The sequence below is a fragment of the Tachyglossus aculeatus genome, chromosome X1, assembly GCF_015852505.1.
Source record: "Tachyglossus aculeatus isolate mTacAcu1 chromosome X1, mTacAcu1.pri, whole genome shotgun sequence".
NCBI lineage: Eukaryota > Metazoa > Chordata > Mammalia > Monotremata > Tachyglossidae > Tachyglossus > Tachyglossus aculeatus.
Genome location: NC_052101.1, coordinates 136019799 through 136044251, shown reverse-complemented (window position 1 = coordinate 136044251; position 24453 = coordinate 136019799). Strand labels below are relative to the sequence as shown.

At 45.8% G+C, this 24453-nt stretch overlaps 1 protein-coding gene across 1 annotated transcript in view; it reads right to left on the bottom strand.

Moving 5' to 3' along the window:
* The window catches only part of LOC119919440 (RING finger protein 17-like), a 65137-nt gene that overhangs the window by 10745 nt on the left and 29939 nt on the right, over positions 1–24453 (bottom strand). Inside the window, exons 15-29 of the mRNA XM_038739847.1 lie at positions 23562–23715; positions 21891–22006; positions 20277–20397; positions 20021–20141; positions 18342–18557; positions 17957–18107; positions 15380–15498; positions 12469–12559; positions 11396–11505; positions 10379–10659; positions 7463–7626; positions 4315–4434; positions 2568–2651; positions 1268–1393; positions 328–384 (exon numbers count right to left, since the gene is read on the bottom strand). Coding sequence (XP_038595775.1) covers positions 328–384; positions 1268–1393; positions 2568–2651; positions 4315–4434; positions 7463–7626; positions 10379–10659; positions 11396–11505; positions 12469–12559; positions 15380–15498; positions 17957–18107; positions 18342–18557; positions 20021–20141; positions 20277–20397; positions 21891–22006; positions 23562–23715 — 2031 coding nt within the window. The remainder of the gene's footprint in view (positions 1–327; positions 385–1267; positions 1394–2567; positions 2652–4314; positions 4435–7462; positions 7627–10378; positions 10660–11395; positions 11506–12468; positions 12560–15379; positions 15499–17956; positions 18108–18341; positions 18558–20020; positions 20142–20276; positions 20398–21890; positions 22007–23561; positions 23716–24453) is intronic.

The window sequence follows — 24453 nt, the reverse complement described above, 5'->3', positions numbered from 1 at the left end:
ATGTGCAGAGCACTGTACTAAGCACTTGGGAAGTACAAATTGGCAACATATACAGTCCCTACCCAACAGTGGGCTCACAGTCTAAAAGGGGGAGACAGAGAACAAAACCAAACGTACTAACAAAATAAAATAAATAGAATAGATATGTAAAATAAATAGAATAGATATGTATGATTCCATATGTATGATTCCAAGGACTTAGTCCAGTGCTCTGCAAACAGTAAGCCCTCAAAAAATGCCACTGGTTGACAGATGGCTAGATGTAGGGATGGGGCATTATGTAAAGAAGAAGTGACTCAGCCCCAGGTTTGGGGCATGGCAACTTACCTCAAAGTTGATCTTCCAATCTTCCTTCGTTTCGCTTTCACTAGGTCTCTGCGCCTCCTAAAATAAATGATGGCCCCACATTGTAGGACAATGCGCTTGTCTCCTGGTTTTCGTTTAGCTAAAGCAAAGCTGTGCATCTCCGGAATGAGGGGGAACCAAAAATACAGCATTGTACGCCAACCCCCACCCTCGACACACTACTGGTAGTAGCTCCGAGTCCGGCTGAGCTCCGCGAGGATTCGGCACCCGGAAAAGATCACTCTCCTTCTCTCTCTAGATTCCCCACAATGGCAACTTCGCTGTTACTGAAAATATCCCGGTCAGGAGTCTTCCCTGGCTTCTAAAACAGGGTCTGACACAAAAGCCCCAGTACACCCCAATTCAGAACCTTTGTCATTCAAACTGCCAAAGCCAAAGCTGGAAGGCATGACCACAAGTCCTCTGAATTTTACAACTGAAAAGTTCTGATTTTCTAAATCAAGCGATAACGTTTTCTAGGAATTTTTTTTCACTGCTACACAAGTACGCGAACAGAAAACTGCGTGGCTTAGTGGCAAGAGCACAGGCTTGGGAGTCCGAGGTCGTGAGTTCTAATCCCAGCCCTGCCACTTTTCAGCTGTGTGACTTTGGGCAAGTCACTTCACTTCTCTGGGCCTCAGGTGCCTCATCTGTAAAATGGGGATTAAGTCTGTGAGCCCCAAGTGGGACAACCTGATGACCTTGTATCTACTCCAGTGCTTAGAACAGTGCTTGGCACATAGTAAGCGCTTCACAGATACCATCATTATCATTATTAAAACCTAAAAACCAATCAATCACAAAATCAGGAGACTCCGACAGGTTCACCGCCACAACGTGAAATAAGCGCATGGTATTCCTCATGTTTAAGCTGGAAATTTTCATAACTCGTGCGCCAGCTACGATGAGCCAGCTCACTCACCAACTTCATCAGATCCTCCCAGTTTTCATAAGTGCAGTGTTTACGTTGTACCATAACAGCAGACAGTGATATCCCACCCAAAAAGAGATGAACGGATAACTTTCCTCCTGGATGCTGTGGATATTCCTGTTGAATTCAACATTAAAGCTCAAACACAATGATAACTCCATCACATTGCTGAAAAATTATTCATAAACAATCCAGAAAGCTGTAACCACAGTGCCCACTGCATGGGATATCTGGCATCGGTGCATAGGTCGGAAGCAGCGTGGCTCAGTGGGAAGAGCCTGGGCTTTGGAGTCAGAGGTCATGGGTTCAAATCCCAGCTCCGCCAATTGTCAGCTGTGTGACTTTGGGCAAGTCACTTAACTTCCCTGTGCCTCAGTTACCTCATCTGGAAAATGGGGATTAAGACTGTGAGCCCCCCGTGGGACACCCTGATTACCTTGGAACCTCCCCAGCACTTAGAACAGTGCTTTGCACATAGTAAGCGCTTAATAAATAAATGCCATTATTGTTATTGGAAGAGTGAACCCCAAATTCGGCACTTCAGAGCATTTGAGCTGGACCACACAGCTCCCAAGGTAGCATTCTGGACAGTTTGGCTTGAGTGAACACTACTGGCATGTCTAGGACACCCACACCCTTTTGGTGGCACCACACCTCGAGCTGCAATACTCTAGACTCTACCTCTTGAGTGTGTTGTCAGATCCCTCAAGTACCCATTTGGCAGAGCCATTCTTCTCTCCTAGAGAATGGCAACTGCTCGTTCCAAAGAGCTGAAAAGCCGTGGGGACAGACACCCGGAGTTGGAGCCGGCTTTCTGCTTACCCCTCACACCGCCACCCCCACAAGAAAAACCTTCCATAGAGGCCTCACAACTGGGCTCTTTCCACAACTTTCTGGAAAAAATCACAAGTGGTAATGTGGAAAGAGGGATAAGCATTAAACAAGCTCAACGCTCCCATCGTTCAATCCTGTGGGACTGACTTGGGGGAAAAAAAGCTGCCAACACATGCTCTCTTGGCCATTCCCACCATCTCTGCCCCCACGTAAGCCCACACCCCTAAATTAACCCTTCAAACTCTGAGAGAATTGAGCTTGATGAGCACCAATGACCTGCTGGGCGTAATAGAGAAATGGGAAATTCTCCTTTGTTTTCCACCCCACATACTCCCACAGGCCCTCCCCCAAGCCACCCACAGAGTTTTAGATGAGCCGTTGGCCACTGCTTCAAAACAAAGACAGCATTAGGCTGCATTCCAAAATCAAGGGTCGCGACAAAGAATTTAAACCAGACCATTGTATGAGCCGTCACTTCCTTCCTAGGTAGTAGCAGCTCTCGAAGGACTTGCAACGCATCTGGCTGCCAGAAGTCTCCAACCTAAGGGAGGTAAAGAGGGTAGGTTCTCCACTGCCCAGAGACAAACCGTGGAGAGAAGGAAGCACCGTGACGTTTACTGTTATTGACAACTGCGTAGTAGAAACCCAATGAGGGCTTCAATCAACTGGCGATACGATTCCAGGGTGCAAACCTTTGAGGCCTCTACAAGGGGGTGGGGCTCGGGGGAGGCTGAGATTGGAAAGAAGGGGAAGAACTAAGGGAAAGACCAGAGAAGCGGCTATCTGAACTGTCGGGTGGGCCCAGGAGTGCTATAGCTGCCAGCGGGGTTCCAACCACACCTCCTGCCTCTTGGCAAAATGCTCTAGCCGGGTCTGGCCTTGTGCAGTACATGGTCCAAGCTTTCCTCGACGCGAATAACCAGGGTTGGGAGGTGCTTTCCCTTAGAGGGAGGGAAGAAGAAGAAGGGGAGCGAGGCCCAAGTCTCTCCAAACCTCCTTGACCGGGGTTGGGTCCACTGTGGCCCAAGTTCCCCTCGTGGGCTTTTGGCCCATGGGCACCGAGCACCGAGAGTCAGTCCATCAGTCGGTCGGCCATTCGGTCAATCGTATTTATTGTGCGCTTACTGTGCAGAGCACTGTACTAAGCACTTGGGAGAGTGCAATGCATCAGTATAGCAGACACATTCCCTGCCCTCAACAGGGAACAGAGCTTACACAATAGAGCTTACAGACTAGAGGGGGATTCGAGCCCTGGATGCGTGAGTCTGGGTTGGTCGCTCCAAACCCAAAAAGCCTCGGGGAGACCCCCGTGGAATGGTGACTGGGAATCCGGGGGGGCAGGCTCAACCAGGGCTCTTAATCAGAAGTTCTTTCCTTTAGAGTGAGAAAACCAAGCAGGGAACCTCAAGGGTCTGAAAAGAACAACATACATTCATTCAAGGACAGCTCTGATGAAGGTACCAGTCTCTTCATTCAGCAGAACACCTAGAGAAACTTTGGGCTGAGATTAGGGCTCTAGAAGACTGAGTCCTACCTAATACTATCACAATAATGAGCCGTTTAAGGAACCCAGCTGCAAGCTAGACTTACGAACTAGGTGTGAACAAATGAATAGGGGAATTCCATTACAGAGAAACAGAACTAAGCAAAATAACCAAGTACCATTTCGTTAACACTGGGATTATTGAATCGTGGTTGGGGGGTGTTGGAGGGGGGATGAAGGAGTACTGAATCGGGGCGGGGGGAACCGTCGGCCCCAGTGACATCTCAGAAAGCCCCTTTTGCAGCTTCTGCAGAAGCGGGCAAAATCCATCAATTGATCAATGGTACTTACTGAGCACTTAGTGTGCGCAGAGCACTCGAGAGAGTACAATTCGACAGAGTTGGTTGATGGATTCCCAGCCCACGGAGAGCTCACATGGAAAGACCGATGGGTCAAGACTAAATAAAACCCTTCCTTCATACCTCTACCTCAGTCCGACAGGTCCTCGAGAAAGATGAAACCCTAATTGCACAAAAGCCATATATCTACATGGTACTTCCAACAGCACATGCTATATGTAGCACGCCACCAGCAAGCAAACATTTCTAGAAGTTAGGCCAGCAGCAGCATTACTCTGTATAGGCCTACTGCAATATTAAACAATATCATTTTCATTCTCAAAAGTGGTGTTTCAGTCCCTCACTCAACAGCATTTACTCACAGGAATGGTGTTATGTAATCGACATGGTATGCAAAACTGGGGAATTTCAGGATAGCACCCAACTGGATAGAGATGGCATGGAAGGATGAGTTCAGTATGTCCAAGATCTACATACTGCACCTGCATTCAAAAAAAAATCAAAACAAAAAACACAAGAGAAGACAAAAGTATGCATTACTGAATCAGAAGTGAAAGGCTCCACCCAATGCCTCTTTCTACAACTGGACAAGAGCACCATCTTTTTAAGATGGTTTGGATGTAGTTCAGTTTTCAAGTCAACAAATAATTTGCGACTGTGGCCTAGAGAGCCTCTATGACCTTTCAAGTGTTCTTGAACTGAATGATCAAAAGACGTTTCGGGGAAAAAAGAAAAAAAAAGCCGAGGCCCGGTACTTGAGATCTGTTAGATTTCAAGCATCCTGGGGGGGCAAGGTCTGTGTCTTTTGCTTCTACTGTACTCTCCCAAGCACTTAGTACAGTGCTCTGCACACAGTAGGTGCTCAATAAATACCATTGAGGGAATGATAGTCGAGCTGTCATTTTAAATTCATTCTCCAAAGCCCCCTAAGAACATCACTATTCAGGGCACAAGGACTCCCATATACATCGGAGATTACACTCAATCAGAGCCTTTTACACCATTAAAGAAAGAAAACAGTGGCCTAAACAACGGTATCTTTGGTCACTTTAACAAAAGTAGGTGACACTCCCACTTGTGCAAACAGAAAAGATGAAGAAGGGATTCCTCCCTCAGGATGTCACCTGGGCCCATCTCCTGCCGAATGCCTCAACCGGTGGGAGATGATTAGGACCATCAGGTTGACCCCCTGGGTCAATTTTTTTTTTAATGGTATTAGTTAGGCACTTACTATGTGCCATATATTGTCTTAAGTGCTGGGGTGGATACAAAATAATCGGGTTGGACAGAGTCCTTGTCCTACATGGGACCCCAGTCTTAAGCCCCACTTTACAGATGAGATATTTGAAGTCCAGAGAAGCAAAGCAACCTGCCCACAGTCACCCAGCAGATAAGTGGCACAGCCAGAATTAGAACCCAGGTCCTTCCGACTCCCAGGCTCAGGATCTTTCCACTAGGTCACCACACTGCTTCTCAATTCAGCAGAGATAATAGACTGGATGGCAGGAGCATTTATCAAGCACCTACAGGATGTTGTCATGCACTGGTTGGAGGAGTCGGGACACATAGATCAGGGATGTATTCCCTGCCCATAAGGAGCCTCAGTCTATAATGGGTTTCAAAGTCCTAATTCACTCCATCCCATTGCTCAATGGAACGTACTGAGTGCCTTTTGAACACAAACATCATTCCAATATAGCACTTACCCTAACCTGCCCTGACTACTGAATAATAATAATGAGTACTTGTTAAGCGCTTACTTTGTGCCAAGCACTGTTCTAAGCACTGAGGTGCATACAAGTTAATCAGGTTGGACACAATCCCTGTCCCACATGGGGCTCTCATTCTTAATCAATATTTTACAGATGAGATAACCGAGGCCCACAAAAGTGAAGTGATTTGCCCAAGGTCATACAGCAGACATTCGGTGGAGCTGGGATTAGAACCCAGGTCCTTCTGACTCCCAAGTCTGTGCTCTACCCCACTAAGCTACGCTGCATCTGCCTTCTCGCTGACCTCCCGGCCTCCCCACTCCGGTGCCTACTCCCCTCCGCCGCACGGACCATTTATCAACAAAAACGTTCGGTCCGTGGCTCCCCACCCCTCAACGGCCTCCAATGGCTGCCCATCCACCTCCTCATCAAACAGAAACTCCTTATCATTGGCTTTAAAGCACTCAATCAGCTCACCCCACCCTACCTCACCTCACCGATCTCCTACTCCAGTCCGGCCAGCACACTCTGCTCCTCTAATGCCACCTTACTCACTGTGCCCCGATCTCATCTATCTCACCACCGACCCCTTTCCTACGTCCTTCCCCTGGCCTGGAACTCCTTCCCCTTCCATATAAGCCAGACCACCACTCTCTCCTCCTCCTTCAAGGCATTATTAAGGACACACCTCCTCCAAAAGGCCTTCCCCAATTAAGCCATCTTTTCCCTGGCTCACTCTCCCTTCTGTGTCATCTATGCGCTCAGATCTATGACCTTTGGACATTTGATATTTGCCCCAACCCCACAGCACTTACGTACACAGCTTTAAATTAGACATTATAAATGACATTTATTCACATTAGTGTCTGTCTCTAAACTGTACACTTGCTCTGGGCAGGGAATGTGTCAGTTAATTCTGTTTACTGTACTCTCCCAAGAGCTTAGTAGTGTTCTGCACATAGTAAGCACTTAATGAATACCTTTGACTGATTGATTCCAAGAGCTTGGAAGAGTAACAAGACATACACTCCCGGCCCACGAGGAGCTTTACAACCTACCCTACCTTGTCTCCCACTTTAATAAACACAAAAACAATAACTGTGGTACCAAGTACTGGGGCAGATACAGGATAATCAGTCCCTGTCCCTTATGGGGCTAACAATCTAAGGGGGTGGGAGACCGTGGGAGTCTCCCACCCTTCTAGACTGTGAGCCCGTTGCTGGGTAGGGACCGTCTCTATATGTTGGCGACTTGTACTTCCCGAGTGCTTAGTACAGTGCTCTGCACACAGTAAGTGCTCAATAAATACAATTGAATGAATGAATGAGAACAGGTTCAGAAGCCCCATTTTATAGGTGAGGAAACTGAGGCCCAAAGAAGTGAAGTGACTTGTGCAAGGTCACACAGCAGACAAGTGGCAGAGCTGGGATTAGAATCCAGATCCTCCAACTCCCAGGCCCATACTCTTTCTTCTAGGCCATGCTGCTTCTCACCAGATTCAGTGTGAAAAAAACCGTTTTCATGTTTTCAAAGGATAACTTTGATTTGTCACTAAAAAAGTGAGAGACAGTACTGCAAAAATTTTTAACCATTCATTCTGTCTATTAAAATAGGCAAGGATATGCACTTCCCCTAAAACCATGCAAAATGAAAGTTCACCAGATCCACCCAAATTTCAAATTTACAAAAGCTACGTTTGCAATCAGATTTACATTTGACTCATTCACCACCCAAAGACTGACTATTTGAAAAGTTACATAATAAGGCCTTACATCCTAAAAGGAAAAGTCAAACTTACCCTGACAAGATTTTTAAAATTTTCCACGATGATAATGCGGTACCATAGGGAATCTGCTCCTTTTACCACGCCGGCCTCTCCTTTTTTCCAAGGGTATGGGGACAAATGACCACAACCTGAAAAGAAACCTTGTATTTTCTGCATCAAGGTAGCGAATTCACATTCTGAAAGACAAATGTGTGAAACATAAGGATACAAATTAATCCAAAATTCAAGAAAAGTGTTCTAGCCTATTTTATCAGTAAGCCATTCAATCTGTTTACTTTTGGAAGAACTCAATTTTCCTAAATTTCAAGGGACATAATAATAATAATAACAACAATAATGATGGCATTTGTTAAGCGCTTACTATGTGTCAAGCACTGTTTTAAATCCTGGGATAGATACAAGGTTATCAGGTTGTCACACGTGGGGCTCACAGTTTTAATCCTCGTTTTACAGATGAGGTAACTGAGGCACAGAGAAGCGAAGTGACTTGCCCACAGTCACGCATCTGACAAGTGGAGGAGCTGGGATTAGAACCAATGTAAATTCAGGTACATGGGGGTCAGGGGTGGCACCCACCAGAACGTAGTCACAATTGGCAGGTTTCTCCAACACCTTTTCCCAGTCGCGCTAAACTGGGCTGAACCTATCCCCCAGCACCGCCCCTGCAAGAGCCTTACAAACGAGGCCGGAATCGAGTTCAACATATCTGCGCCGCTACCGCTACGAAAGAACCCAATCATTTCGATCACAACAGTCCCCACCCAATATGTCTCACTACACTGCAGTCTCTTAGGGTAACCAAATTCCATGAGCCAGGAAAAATGGCAATCATCACCCGCGAGTCCCATATTCAACAATACTCAATGATAACAACTCCCAGAATTCTCTTGGAAAACGATACCGTGTTCAGCCAAGAACGGAATTGTACTTTCCTAGTGTTTAGTACAGTGCTCTGCATACGGTAAGCGCTCAATAAATACGATTGAATGAACTACCAATTTGAAACGTGACCAAACAAGAGTGCAAGGAGAATCATCACTTGGGGGGAACAGAATACTGCCGATCAATTCAAACCCAAGCGACCCTTTCAGTAAAAATGTCAGGCATTACCCCGGGGATATTTAAGTCATTCTTGTGGATGGACCACCTATCCAAGTGTAACAATCATACTGGGCTGAACTCGGGAAAACCTTGCAGATGACTCTCATATTCTTCTTAGATTAGCAACCTGTGTTAGTGTTTCTATGTAGAACACAAGGGGATGGAATGGGTAAGTAACACCGCTCTTTCATTTGTTTTGTGGTTAGGTTAGGGGGTCCCGTGCTTCCACAGGGATGGGAACAGTTTGGTTCCAACATCAGGGGGCAGGGGACAGGGAGACAGGAAAGGGAAAGATGGAGAGATAGCAGACACCTCCCCCCCCCCCCCCCCACACACACACACAACCCACTACCAAAAGCATGTTATTCTGGCACTACCATCAGCTCTCCTAGAATGCACAGATTACGTTCTGGACAAATGCTGTGCTAAGGAACAGTTCTGTTACGAGATAACTTTCTCAACAGCCTCTCTCAAAGCCGCTTCACACTCTATCTAGACGGCTGTACATTGTCAGAGCTCTCCTTATTCTGAGTTGGCAACGCCTTCTAGCCAAAACACACAGAGAGACATACGTTCTGTGGGAATGAACTGTATTTCATTGGGTGATCAGTGGGACCGTGAAACTGCTATCGTGCCTGGAATACTGAATCATGGTAACGCTAAACAACAGGGAGTAAGACGGGGGAGCAGAGAAGCTTACAGGAACCTGTATGTTGGGGTTTGGGGGACGCTTTTTTCATCATAAATCTCAAGTAGGTGACTTGAGACCAATATATTTTGGGCCACTGTGAACCCTAGCGGGTTCATAGTACCCCAAACACACACATACACACACATAATCTTGCTGACAGAGACAAAGCAGAAGCATCCCCCTTCCCGGCCCCACCGCTGCCAAGTAGTTCTCTGGCTTCTAGTTCTGGGCTGAAGGGGCTGTTGCTGCCACTGTGCTCTCATATTTTGGGTCAGGAGGGAATGGTTGAGTAAATCCCTGTTCTCTGTCTTAGACCATGAGCCCTGTACGGGAAAGGGACTGTGTCTGACCGGCTCATCTTGATCTATTCCAGCACTTAGTACAGTGAGCATTTAATGAAAAGCACAATTATTGCTGTTATCTTTGTTCTTCCGAGTTAAGGTCCCAGCAGGAACGGCTTGCCCAATGGCACGATGATGGGAATACTGACTCTGAGATGGGGGCGGAGGGGAGTACAAGAAGAGGCTGGAGGGAGAGGTCGGGGTGGGTGGGGTAGAAAAAAACACCGGTGGATGCAAGAATTTAGAGCCCAAATTGAAGAGCTTTCATTTCACTTGAGCCCCATATGGGATTCTGGGATGGGGAGTGAGAAGAACAGGTGTCGGGTTTCATATTCCTTTAGGTTTGGAGCGGTTTTAATGCTGTCAGTGTCTGGCTTTACAAATGACCCACTAAGAGAAACACCATCCTTCTGATGCCAAGAAAAGAACAGTGTCCTTGGAGAGTGAAGGAGGCTGAACCTACCCCAACTCAAGATGGCCAAAAATTGGAAAGGCCCACATGCGGCAGAACAGGACCCACAGACTAAGTAGTCGGCAAGCTGATGCTTGTTGGGGAGGGTAGGAGAATAAACAGAAGAAGTGTAACAGAGGAACATGGCAAAAAGATGCCTTGAGGTAATTCTCCCCCTTAGAGTCAGCATTGATCCTCGAATCCACTCTGAGCATTCCGTTTTCTGAGGAACACGGAGAACTTAGCTCGTGGGAACCATAGAGATGATTGAGTGCGCCCTACATCGCTGGCCTCAAAAGCATCATCTTGCTGAACGTTCCATCACAAAATGCAGACAGCCTTACCTAGTAATTTGGGGATCACAAAGATCGTTCCATCATCTGCAACCCAGGTTGCTATTGCGTCAAAGGTTCTCATGCTAGGAATAATAGGTGGCTTGAAGGTTTCAAATGTTCCTGGCCCAGAGACTGGTTTGAATTCTTTATGTTCAGTGACTGACTCAGGCCCTTTTTTCACCAATTGGCAATATTTCTTGGGCTCAGTGGTTACTTCTGTACTCTTTGGCTTCAATGAAGTATTAAGACTCATCTCAGAATCTGAATCTGATCTGTCAACTTTGTGAAATCTGTGAGGATTCAAATACATCACATATTTAACAACTTGCAAAAAACCTACTTCAATTGTGTACCACATTTATATTTCTAAACATGCTTGACCAATTAAGTACTGCAACTGGCACACCACAAAGAACCTAATTCATCACTGTGTAAAATGCCCAACTCCCTACAACATAGAGACAAGACTGGTGACACCATCTCTCTTCTATTACTACTTTGAATTCACAATGACAGTTTTCATCCAATACCTTCAATTAGTCCATGGAGCATCCCTGAGGAAACAGAAGATGTCTGTTTTTAAACATCAGACATGTCCGCCCTTTCCTCTCCATCCAAACCGCTACCCTGCTGGTTCAATCTCTCATCCTATCCCGACTGGATTACTGCATCCGCCTCCTCTCTGATCACCTATCCTCCTGTCTCTCCCCACTTCAGTCTATACTTCACGCTGCTGCCCAGATCATCTTTAGACTGTGAGCCCACTGTCGGGTAGGGACTGTCTCTATATGTTGCCAACTTGGACTTCCCAAGCGCTTAGCACAGTGCTCTGCACACAGTAAGCACTCAATAAATACGACAATGAATGAATGAATGAAAGAGAGAGAAAACCTTTGCATAAACATTTTAAAACATTTGAATTAGTGATCTTTTAATTAGCCACCTGACGGACAATTTAAATGTAGGAGACAATTAGAGCAGATTAAAGTTTCCCTTTCAAAAGATATTTTTTAAAAATGTCCTCACCTGCTCGGTCTCACAGCCAAGCCTCTTTTTAGGAGAGCTATGGAAACATCAACACATCCCGTTTCTCCTTGGAATAAAATTCTCACCGGTATCGGGGTTTTGTGATGTTTCTGGAAGAGATTTAAAATCCATTCCTGTCAGTAATACAAAAATGAAGACTTCCTACTTTCATACCAGTGTTCCCCATCCCCTCCCCCTTCACCCTGCCTTTGGTACCTCCCTCCCACCAAGAGAACACCGGGCACTAACAACTACGTCCAAACTCCCAGTTCATATACTTGGTTTTCACACACCACTACTGTCTTTCCCTTATTCCACAACAAGCCCTTTGTCAAATAGCCCTCATTACATAAAATGGGGAGAAAAACAAAGATGGAAAATGATAGCCTTGAGTTTCCCTGTTCAGCTGAGCCCTTGGTCAATCACAGGTCATGAAGAAAATTTTCCCCAAGTTGTTTTATAGAAAAACTGCCTACCCCAGCACTTAGCACGTAGCAAGTGCTGAACAAATGCCATTTGGAATAGCCACGCTACGAAGTGTCGGGTGACTAAGGAAGTTAGAGTCAAGAGGCTATACGAGTAGGGAGAAGTTCAGGCAATTGGGAAAGAACCAGTTCCAGAGAAAATTCTCAGTCGAAGGGATCTGCTTCGAAATCAGTAGAAAGAAGAGACTTTGGACAGCTCCAGGGAGGGCAGAGCAAGAGTGAAAAAGGTCCTGATACTTCTTTGCCCCCATTAATACTCGATTCACTTTGGGCATAACCATTTTCACTTTGTCACTGTTCCAACTCATACCAGCCAATGTCTTTTTACTCCAAGTCAAACCATATCTCTGGGGAAACCAGGTCATTCATTTATTTTTACCATTTAAAACGTAAAAGAACATTACTCTTTGGAATTTTCCAATAGCTCCCGCCACCAGGTTAGAAACCAAGCAATGAAAGAGATGGTTTTAGAATCGCAGGGAAAGAAAAAAAAAATCCACCAACAGATTAGGCAGGGCCCACCCTGCCCACAACACTGGGGTAAATCCAAGCACCTAACCATACCAACTGCTTGCTTTGAATACAGACCTGAATGTCGATTTTCACTACCGTTCCACTTAAGCAAGATGCAAGATAGCTGCAAGCTTCTGCTGTCCATCTGCCATCCTCACCAGTTGGCCTAAAAGAAAGACATGAGAACTATTACAGTGAGGCGTAACTGAATCCAGTTTTATTACAGCCTCTCAGGGTCAGTTAGGAATAATAATAATGATAATCATGGTATCCGTTAAGCGCTTACTATGTACCAAGCACTGTTCTAAGTGCTGGGGTAGATACAAGGTAATCAGGTTGTCCCACATGGGGCTCACAGTCTTAATCCCCATTTTACGGAAAGTATTCCACAGGTTGGAAATAGAAGACCTTTGAAAAAAGCCAAAAGGATTGAGAACCCAGAGAAGGGTGGTGATTTTTCAGTTCCTTGCAGGCCCGGAGATTACTTCCTCTTGCTTGTCTATATGCTAGAATTGGTATTTCATTTAAGTTTTCATGCCTTAAAGACCTTAAAGTTCAATGCATTTTTCTCTTCCTGCCTCCTTAATTCACTTCAAGCATTTAATAGGAAAAATGAGAGTAAGCAACTTTAGTTTACAGTGGCCAAATAAGAGGACAGAAAAACCAACAGCATTTATTGAGCACCTAGCCATATACAGAGAATAACTGGGAGAGAGACTCCAACAGAATTAGTAGAGATGGTCCCCGCCCTCAAAGAATGAAGATAATGTAGTCTATCGAACTTGAACTGGTGCTATAACTCGTCACTACTATCTATTCTTCAAAATACACAGCAAAGCATGGGCTGTTCAGAGGCTCAGACCTCCTAGCCTCTGGTCTGCCGAAAGACCGAAGTAAAGTGAGCTCTCAAGGACACGGTAAAAAGAAAGCTTCAGACAGGGCTGCACCCCAGCCGAAAACTGGGAGTTCACGGCCAAGGTTAGACTAGCGTGGCTAAATTACTATTAAAAAAAGAGTGGGGTTTTTTGAGCAAAAGCTTTGAGTATCGAGAGACAAGGAGGCAAAAGAGCCAACGGCGCCAAGGTAGTACAAACGGTCAGGTGTGACAACTCGAAGGACAGCCTTTTGGGGGTACAATGTAGCCAGGACTGTGGGTCCCGCATTGGCCTTCTCAGAGACATGCACTCACACATGACTTTCCCCCTCAGTGGTGTCTCCTTCAAATCTATCTCCTTGACCAGCTGCAATCTGGCTTCCACCCATTTCACGCCACTGAAACTGCCCTCTCCTAAGGTCATCAAAGACCTCCTATTTGTTAAATCCAATGGCCTCTACTCCACCCTAATCCTCCTTGATCTCTCAGCTGCCTTTGACACTATGGGCCACCCCTTACTCCTGGAAACACTGTCTAACCTTGGCTTTAATGATACTGTCCAATCAATGGTATTTACTGAGCACTTACTGCATACAGAGCCCTGTACTAAGTGCTTGGGAGAGGGCAACACAACAGAATCGACAGGCCCTGCCCACAGTGAGCTTTCTCCCTGGTTCTCCTCCTACCTCTCTGGCCACAAAGATACCAATAATAATGGTGGGGTTTGAAGCACTTACTACTGTTGGGGTAGATACATATTACCAGGTCAGACACAGTCCCCGTCGCACACGGGACTCACGGTCTAATCAGGACAGACTACAGGCATTTCATCAAAGCCCTGCTAAAATTACCTCTCTCCAGGAAGTCTTCCAGGGCTAATCTCTCATCTCTCCAGCCTGTTGGGTCACCTGGGCACTTCAGTCCACACCCTCTAAGCGCTTAGGTACTCACCCCACCCCCCACAGCATTTATATTTATATATATAGATATAAATATATAGATATATATATATAGATATATTTATATAGATAGATAGATAGCTTTATACTCTGTTGCTTCCCCCACCTTATTTGTGATTTCTTTTCATGCCTGTCTCTCTCCCCTCCCCTCCCCCAACACACCACTGGATTGTAAACTCCTCCCGGGCAGAGGATCGCGTCTACTGGGTTCTAATCCCGGTTCCGCCACTTGTCGGCTGTGTGACCTTGGACAAGTCACTTAACTTCTCTGTGCCTCAGTTACCTCACCTGTAAAACGGAGCCTGAGACTGTGAGCCCCATGTGGGACAACCTGGTTACCTTGTATTTACCCCAATGCTTAGAATAGTGCTTGGCACACAGTAAGCACTTAACAAATACCATAATTATTATTATTACATTCTCTACCGGTGTTGTCGACTGAGATGGGAAAAAAAGATGGGGGAGAAGAACTGGAAGGAAGAGGGGGTGCTTGACCACCGACATACCGAGCTTTAGGTGCTCCTAAATTTCCCCCTCCCCATTAGTTTAAGATGTGAATGAATTACAACCAGAGGGTGCAGTGGAAGCTAGAGATACAACTGGAAAAAGCCAGAGTACGGGAAGAGGAATCCAGGAATCCAAAGGGGAATACGAGGTCACTCAGGAGGAAAGATGGCAGTCGTTAGAGATCCGGGCTCCCCCGGAGAGAACGACAGAGCTGTCATGGGTGAGGCGGGGTGGAGGCTGGGCTGGAGGAGCCAAACCAAGAATGGAGTTGGGGGAAGAGGGGAGGAACAGAGAGGCGGTGGGCCACCTCCTCCTACCCCCGCTTCTTTACTGGCTCCTGGGGGTCCACAAGCCCAAGCTGGGTCTGGAGGTGGCTTGGTCCAGTGGAGATAGAGAAGAGCTGGAGAGCACCGGTGGCCCTGAACTACCAGGGGAGAATTCTACAGTGGGAAAGGAAGTGGAGGGGAGGGCAGGCCTGCTATTTTACAAGTTGATGACTTCTCCTCTGGGACTGGCCAGCCCAAAGGCTAGGAATTCTCTGAACCATGGTGCTTGACACCCTGTCGCTCTACCTTTGAGGGGCAGTTTGTTTTAATTTTGGCAACAGAAAATAGGCACATTTGCAATCTTGTAGAAATATTCTTACCTGATATCAACAAGGGAGCACTCATAAGCAAATTTACCCAAATTCATCAGACATCCTTTCAGCTTTCTTAGATAAGTAATGTTCACCTCTGCTTTAATTCCAAAGTCATACTGAAAAACCTGCAAAAACAGGAAATCTCAGATGAAGGGAAAGTCCAGGAAAGGGACATACAGAACTTCAAATGCTACTACATGGCTAAAACAATAACGATAATAACTGTGGTATGTGTTGAGTGCTTACTATGTCCCAGGCACTGTACTAAGCGCTGGGGTGGATACAAGCAAATCAGGTTGGACACAGTCCCTAGGGCTCACAGTCTCAATCCCCATTTTGCAGATGAGGTAACTGAGGCCCAGAGAAGTGAAGTGACTTACCCAACATCACACAGTAGACAAGTGGCAGAGCCAGGATTAGAACCCATGACCTTCTGGCTCCCAGGCCCGTGTTCTATCCATTATGCCGTGCTGCTTTTCAAGCACTTATCATGTCCCACCTTGACTACTGACTGCATCGGCCTCCTCGCTGACCCCCCTGCCTCCTGTCTCTCCCCGCTCCGGTCCATACTTCGCTCTGCTGCCAATTGCATAGAAAGGAAAAGGTGATGTAAAGGTAGAACCGATGGGACCAGGCGACAGATTGAGTATGTGGGTTGTAGGAAAGAGATGAGTAGAGGATGATGCCAGGGTTATGGGCTTTTGAGATAGGGGAGATGGTGGTGCTGTCATACAGCAATAGGAAAGTCAGGGGGAGGGCAGGCTTTGGGTGGGAAGATTTGGGTGGGAAGATCTGGGTGGGAAAATGAGGTGTTCTGTTTTGGACATGTTCAGCTTGAGATGTCGGCAGGACATCCAAGGAGAGACGTCCTGAAGGCAGGAGTCGGTGCGGGACTGTGGAGAAGGAGAGCGGTCAGGGTTGGAGAGGTAAATTTGGGAATCATCTGTGTAAAGATGGTAGCTGAAGCCATGGGAGCGAGTGAATTCCCCAAGGGAGTGGGAGAAGATGGAGAATAGAAGGGGACCCAGAACTGAGCCCTGAGACACCTAGCCTCTAGGCTGTACGCTCCTTGTGTCTACCAACTATGTTGTATTGTCCCCTCCCGAGCATTTAGTACAGTGCTTTGCACACGGTAAGTGCCCAGTTAATATCAGTAGACAAGTAGCGTGACTTAGTGGAAAGAGCACGGGTTTGGGAGTCAAGAGATCGTGGGTTCTAATCTCGGCTCCGCCACTTGTCTGCTGTGTGACCCTGGGCAAGTCACTTAACTTCTCCGTGCCTCGGTTACCTCATCTGTAAAATGGGGATTAAAAGTGTGAGCCCCATGTGGGACAACCTGATTACCCTGGATCTACCCCAGTGCTTAGAACAGTGCTTGGCACATAATAAATGCTTAACAAATACAATTATCATCATTATTATTATTATCATCACTGAGTGACTGATCCAGTATATTTAGTGGAACTTTCCTCCTCCTCCGTAAAATCCTGAAAACTCACAATTAGACGGTTTAACTACTTGACTTATATTGCTTAAGGAGAATATGACGATTTTAAGGAGCAGGCCAGGACCAGAAATATTATTGTATTCTAAAAGTCCTGGCCTTTGACCATCAAAACTGTTCAGCTAGGGTTCTAGTCCACAAAAAACTTATTCTGTAGGACACACAGACCAGACAGTCCCGGGTTCAATTGTGTTTTCTTTTCACTTAGCGTCTATAAATTCTAGTAGACAAAGTCCAAGGGAGGTAAACCATTCGGAATAGGCGCGCGACATTATTTGCATTCGAAATTAACACACGTAACTAAAGTAGTATCTCTCGATGGGTCATTTAAACAAATGCCAGCTCCGCTTCCCCAGTACCCTCAAAATTAATATGATCGTTAACAGGTGAGCTACTTTCAAAGTCACAAGATACCAGGAGGCATAAATTAGCACCAAGTGAGAAACACTTCTTTTGCTCCGCTAGCAAAATCTGAGTTTTGCGTCCAATTTTAACCTTCAAATTTTCTTTCATTTTTCTTACCTAGTGGAATAGATTGTCCATGAATGGTTTAAGGACATCCAAAAGACTCTGGGCAACTCCCTTCATTTGTAAAACTATCATGGGCCGGCAGGGAGCAAAGCTGCAGCTGAGCACACTCGGCCCCGCTCCAGCGTGGCCGAAGGAATTCACCGGGAATCTGGCTGCTCTCCCCTCTGTGCCATCCAAGGTCCCTGGTCTCGAAACACTCTACGTGGCGGGGATTCGAGCTGCAGCTGAGCGCTTTCGATGCCCACCCCCGGAACCTGCACCGGCTCTCCTCCGAGCCAGGACAGAGTCTCCATCCCAGCCCATCTCCCACCATCCCGCAGCATGAGGCCTGTCAGCATGAGACATGAGCATGAGGGCTATGTTCCTGATAAACCTCGCCGCAAGGAAAATCGACAGGAGCCGCACCCAACTGCCCGAATGTTTCTTCCAACACAGCATCAGATTCTGTCCAGACAGGACGCGGATGGTCAGAAAATTATTCCTCAACAGCACCACAACCCAACACGCACAATGAAAGCATAGGGTATGGGAGAACTGATCGGACCTACCTCCATCACAACTTCTGAAATCACATTGATAATTCGTCCTCTCCGCCACTGTTTCAGCTCAGGTATCAAAACGGCACATTTCATATTGCTGTTCCAAGGAATCTGCTCTGGCTCTGAGTTTTCATAGGCAGCACCCACCTCTTCCTGTAACCTACAGAAAAACCAAAAATCTACATAGCAGCTTTTTCTTGTAACTAAAGTACAATGATAAAGATGCTAATACAGTGCCATGTGCCAGTTGGATGATTCAAATTCCGTTCAGAAGCCACAGATTATTTGAGAGTAATTTAAAAACTAACAACAACAAAACTTTTCATACATTCGATACAGAACTAAAAGTTTCCGTTCCCTGAGCTAAAAGAGCCTACTCATTATTGAGTAGTACCTTTCAAATACTGTCTCTGCTTCAAGCCAACGAAAATAAATCTTCTCTGGAGACACAACATTACAGATTTGCACAGCAGGCAATTTTTTGACATTAGGTGATTCTGAGTAATCTTGAACGTCAGAGCCAGCAGCATCCGTTTCAACTGAAAGTATTTCTTCTAGAGGCGGATCCCAGACATCAACATCCTCTGGGGAATCTGACTTTACGGTATATCTGAGAAACGTTCACGACAAAAAAAGCTGTTAGAAAAATTAGCGTTCTGACATCTGTTCACATTTTACCTGAGCAACAGGAAGCAATGCATATGAATTTATGGTAACAGTTAAGCTGGGGCACCCGGGAAGTAGATGGGTAGTCACCGGAGGTTCTTGAGTGGGGAGAGGTGGACTGAACTTTTTTGTTTTTAAATGAGCCAGGCAGCCGAGCCAAGTAAGGACTAGAGTGGGGAGAGCTCAGTTCAGTCCACTTCTCCCCACTCTTCAAGAGGGACTGTCTCTATTGCCAAATTGTACTTTCCAAGCACTTTAGTACAGAGCTCAGCACACATTAAGCGCTCAACAAATACTATTGAATGAATAAATGAATGAATGAAACCAGTGGCTCCCCATCCACCTCCGCATCAAGCAGAAACTCCTTACCGTTAAAGAAAATTAACATCGTCATCATCATCATCATCAAAGGTATTCATTGAGTGCTTGCTAAGTGCAGAGCACTGTACTAAGCACTTAGGAGAATACAACACGGGAGACACATTCCCTGCCCACAACAAGCTTACAGTCTAGTGGGGGAGACTGCCATTAATATAAGTACTTTAGAGTATATAATTTAAAAATATGTACACGAGGGGCGAAAATCGAATGCCCAAAGGTCACAGGGCCAACAGAGAGACAGGAAGAAATAAGAAATGTCAAGAAAACACTAGGAGAGAAGGTGGGGTGGACGGACGGACACGCGCGTGCACGCACACACGCACACACACATCCCATGAATGTTTCACACACCACCATCAGAATGAATTAGAAGCAACGTGGCTCAGTGGAAAGAGCCCGGGCTTTGGAGTCAGAGGCATGGGTTCAAATCCTGGCTCCGCCAATTGTCAGCTGTGTGACTTTGGGCAAGTCACTTCACTTCTCTGTGCCTCAGTTACCTCATCTGTAAAATGGGGATGTAGACTGTGAGCCCCCCGTGGGACAACCTGATCACCTTGTAACCTCCCCAGCACTTAGAACAGTGCTTTGCACATAGTAAGCGCTTAATAAATGCCATCGTCACTATTATTATTAAATCTGACATCAATCAATGGTATCTATTGAGTGTGTACAGAGAGCACTGTACTAAGAGCTTGGGAGAGTACAAAACCATAGATTAGGTAGACACAATCCCTGCCCACAAGGAGTTTACACACTACAGACATTAAAATCCATTACAGATGGATATATACATAAGTGCTGTGAGGCTGGGGGGAGGGGTGACTATCACAGTGTCTGAAGCATACAGACTCAAGTGCGCCGGCGACGTGGAAGAGCAGGCTTAAATAGAGAAGTGAGGGCTTGGCCTCTTGGAAGAGATGTGATTTTAGGAAGACTATAAAGATGGGGAGAGGGGTGGAAATCTATTTAAGTGATGGAAACTTGGCCAAAATTTCCTTCCCAGAAAAAGATAAGTATTGTACTTGCCCCTCTGTGTAACACGCTACGCCTTCTTCGACCAGCAGGTGATTAATACAATCAGCCTTCATTTCAAAACCATGGGGAAAATGAAAAAGTTCAACAAGTAGCACATCATCTTCCAAAATTCCTACAAAAACAGTAAAACATATATACGCTTTCAAATCCGTAGCACTACAGTCAAGGACCAAAAACTCTCAAAGACAGGCATATGCATACATGTACACAGAGATTTAGAGAGAAAACCAGCACAGCAAGAACTTACCGGTAACTGAACAAATCAAACATTCATCGTTAATCATTTCTTCAAATTTTTCTTTGGCTTCTCTACTCCAAAGCGTTGGTCCGTCAGCAGGTTCAATATGGGCCAGTTTGCATTTAATTGCCTGTGTGCCAAATAAAATTCCTATTGTTATACAACAGAAAGCCATCTCTTTTGCAACGAGAATGAAATTCAAGTGACACTTCAGAGAAACAAAGCTATTTCAAAATCTTGACTCTTTAAAAAGTTGCCCAGTTTAGAACACATGAGATCAACTAAGCACATTTCTGCATTGAAGGATACAGAGCAATTACAAGAATTATTTTTGAAACCAACTGCCTTGGAATATTGTTCCATGCATTACTGTCCCTAAGGCAGGCTATTTGAAATAAGATTTTGGAAAAACAAATGCGACTAATGCTGTCTGAGGTGAGCCTCGCCATCACTCGGCTATTTCTCTTAAAGTTCTTTCTTTTGAAATCTCAGGGTACCGAGGCACGCCCTAAGTCTCAGAAGAAACCATTCCTGCTCACACCGGGAGCCCCATGTAGGACAGGGACTTTTAGACTGTCTTTTAGTCTTTTAGACTGTGAGCCCACTGTTGGGTAGGGACTGTCTCTGTATGTTGCCAACTTGTACTTCCCAAGCGCTTAGTACGGTGCTCTGCACACAGTAAGCGCTCAATAAATACGACTGATGATGATGATGAGGGACTGTGTCTGACCTGATGATCTTGCCTCTACCCCTGTGCTGAGGACGGTGCTTGGCACACTGTAAACACTGAACAAAAACCATCATTATCATCACCGTCATTTTTATCATTACAACAATATCGTCATGTGGGAGTAAAAAGGGGCATTTCCATACACCCTGGGGAGCATCTTTTGGCACGCCCTGGGGCAGCTGGGCTTCCAACTGTGGGCTTGCTCAGACAAGCGATAAGCCTAAAGAACTCCCGAAAGAACTACTAGGCCTGGGCCCTCCGCCCTCCAGGCCCAAACAGCTCTGCATCTGGAGTTTCCTACTCAGCTGCACAGGAAGATCGCTGGACTTGCCCTTGCTAAACGTGGGTGGCCCCAAGGGAAGAAGCATCGAATGAGTGGAGAGAGGAAGCATGCCCCTGCTCAGCCGGCAGCCCCAGAAACTCAGCTGCCTTCTTGCTCTCGGTCCCCTTGGGATGGTGAAATGCAGAGAAAATCTGGAGATCGAGCCTCTCCTCAGCACAAGGGCCATTCCAGGTTCACTGAGAAGCAGCAAGGCCTGCTGGAAAGAGCCTGGCCTAGGAGTCAGAGGATCTGGATTCTAATCCCAGCTCTATTTGTCTGCAGTGTAACCTTGGGTAAGTCACTTCACTTCTCTGAGCCTCCGTTACCTCATCTGGAAAATGGGGATGAAGCCTGTAAGCCCTATATGGGACAGGGACTGCGCCCAACCCTGGATCTACCCCAGCACTTGGTGAGATGCTTGGCACATAGTAAGGGTTTAGCAAATACCATTTACCAGTGAACCTCTGGCCGACCGAAATTACCGTGGGGGCAAAAGCGTTTTTCAAAACAATCTCCAACCAATACCTTTTGTTTGAGCTAAAATGCATTCAAAGTTAATCATCCAATTCACCTTTTTGGGGGAACTCAAAAACTCATCCTTTACGTTACGTATGTCTTTAAGTGGCACTCTGGCAGGTCGGCCAGTGTCAACATCGATAACTTCCAGTTCCTGGTGCTCCGGTAAGCCTTTAGAAATCAGAAAGTTAGATTTAAATAATTGAAGATGGGTGCCTAGAGCTAAGGCTGAGGGAGACAAATATTAGAAAGTACGACCATCTTGAAGTCAGCCGAGTTATGGTGACACTATATTGTTGTTTTGTCCTCTCCCAAGCGCTTAGTACGGTTCTCTGCACACAGTAAGTGCTCAGTAAATAGGACTGATTGTTAGCTGATTGACAACATGCCTAAAGCAGACCAACTGCCAGGTGAAAATGAGCAACGGAAAGACTGTATCCATCTAGGCCAAGGCTGTCTACCAACTCTTCTGCCTTGGACTCTCCCAAGGGCTTCGTCCAGTGTTCTGCATGCCATCGGTGCTCAATAAATACCACTGCCTCATTTTCAGCAGCAGTACAGAGCGGCAACAGGAGCAGCAGCAGCATTTCCTGAGAACCCACGTGGTGCAGCGTAGTGCTGAGAAAGAGGATGGACTAGTGGAAAGAGCAAAGAACTGGGAGTCGGAGGATCTGGGTTCTAATCCTGGCTCCTCCACACACTTACTCTGAGGCCTTGGACAAGTCACTTCACTTCTCTGCGCCACAGTTTCCTCATTTGCAAAACGGGGACTCAATACCCACTCGCCCTCCTACTCAGGCTGTGAGCCCCTCATGGGACCTTATTAGCTTATTTATATCTACCCCAGTGCTTACTACAGTGCTTGACACATAGTAAGCCCTTACCAAACACTAGTATTAGTATTACCATTATTATTACTACAAGGAGCCTAGGAAGTGCCAAGTAGCAAAAGTGACACGTTCCCTGCCCACAAGGAGTTTACACTCTAACAGAAGCAACATGGCGTAGTGGATCGAGCACGGGCCTCGGAGTCAGAAGGTCGTGGGTTCTAATCCTGGCTCTGCCACTTGTCTGCTGTGTGACCTTGGCCAAGTCACTTCACTTTTCTGGGCCTCAGTTTCCTCATTTGTAAAATGGGGATTGAGATTGTCCGCCCCATGTGTCCAACCCAACTTGCTTGTATCCACCCCAGCGCTTAGTACAGTGCCTGGCACATTCTAAGCGCTTAACAAATGCCATAATTATTATTAGAAGCAACAAGCATAAAAGTGTGCACAGCCAGAGCCGAAAGAGATCTCCAAGTTCTGCTTCCTGGGCAGCACACTGTCCAATCTTGTACTGAGAGGGACAGAATGGACTTAAGAAAAAGAAAAAAATTATTTCAGGAGGCTGGCAAATGAAGTGCAGCGTCAAAAGTACAAGAGGGCAAGCTCGAAGTGTCGCAACCACAGGCAAAGTTTCTTGGGTACATGAAGAAAAGTTGGTTACACCAACTGTGTCATAAACAAACTAGAATTCATGACATTGGATCTGACCACATTAAAGTACTTCACTAATGGGACTGGATAGCTTGAATTAGGGATCATCTAGATGTCCATAATACCCACAGTCACAAACAAACTCTAATTTAAAACAACTGGCAGTTTAAAGTCATGATATTATCCTTATGACCAAAACCCCATTTTACCTAATCACATTTTGGTATAGTTTCAAAGAAATCACTTACCAGTGACTTCTGCCCGGTACCAAGTTCCACCTGCAGACTTAGTTATGCAGGCTTGACCTTTAACTGGGCAGAGAATTTCAAGATTTTCTTTATTTTCATTGTCATATACTTGTTTAATCATCCTCTGGGACACTAGAAAACCTAAACGGTCAACCTAAGTAATAAAAAAAAAGAGAAAGCTTGTCTTAGTTCTATATGACCCCCAGGGTCCATTTACCAACAGAAACAGAATTTAAGACCACCCAAACAACACAGTATTCTGTCAGAAAAACATGATGTGCAAAATTATATGAATCTCAAAGTAGCAAAATAATGAGAGCTACGTTATGGATTTTCTCCTAGTATTAACTTTGCCCAGCACTGTTTTCCCTCATTCTCATTTCAGGGTGGGTACTTGTTTTGTTGTCTGTCTTCCCCTTCTAGACTGTAAGCCCGTTGGTGCGTAGGGACCGTCTCTATATGTTGCCGATTTGTACTTCCCAAGTGCTTAGTACAGTGCTCCGCACACAGTAAGCCCTCAATAAATACGACTGAATGAATGATCAATCAATCAATCATATTGACTGAGCGCTTACTGTGTGCAGAGCACGGTACTAAGCGTTTGGGGAAGTACAATCAATCATAGTAAGCGCTTAACAAATGCCATAATTATGATCAGACTGTAAGCTCATTGTGGCCAGGGAAGGTGTCTACCAACTCTGTTATCTTGAGACTGTGAGCCCACTGTTGGGTAGGGACGGTCTCTATGTGTTGCCAACTTGTACTGCCCAAGCGCTTAGTCCAGTGCTCTGCACACAGTAAGCGCTCAATAAATACGACTGACTGATTCATTCATTTATTCAATCATATTTATTGAGCGCTTACTGTGTGCAGAGCACTGTATTCAGTGCTT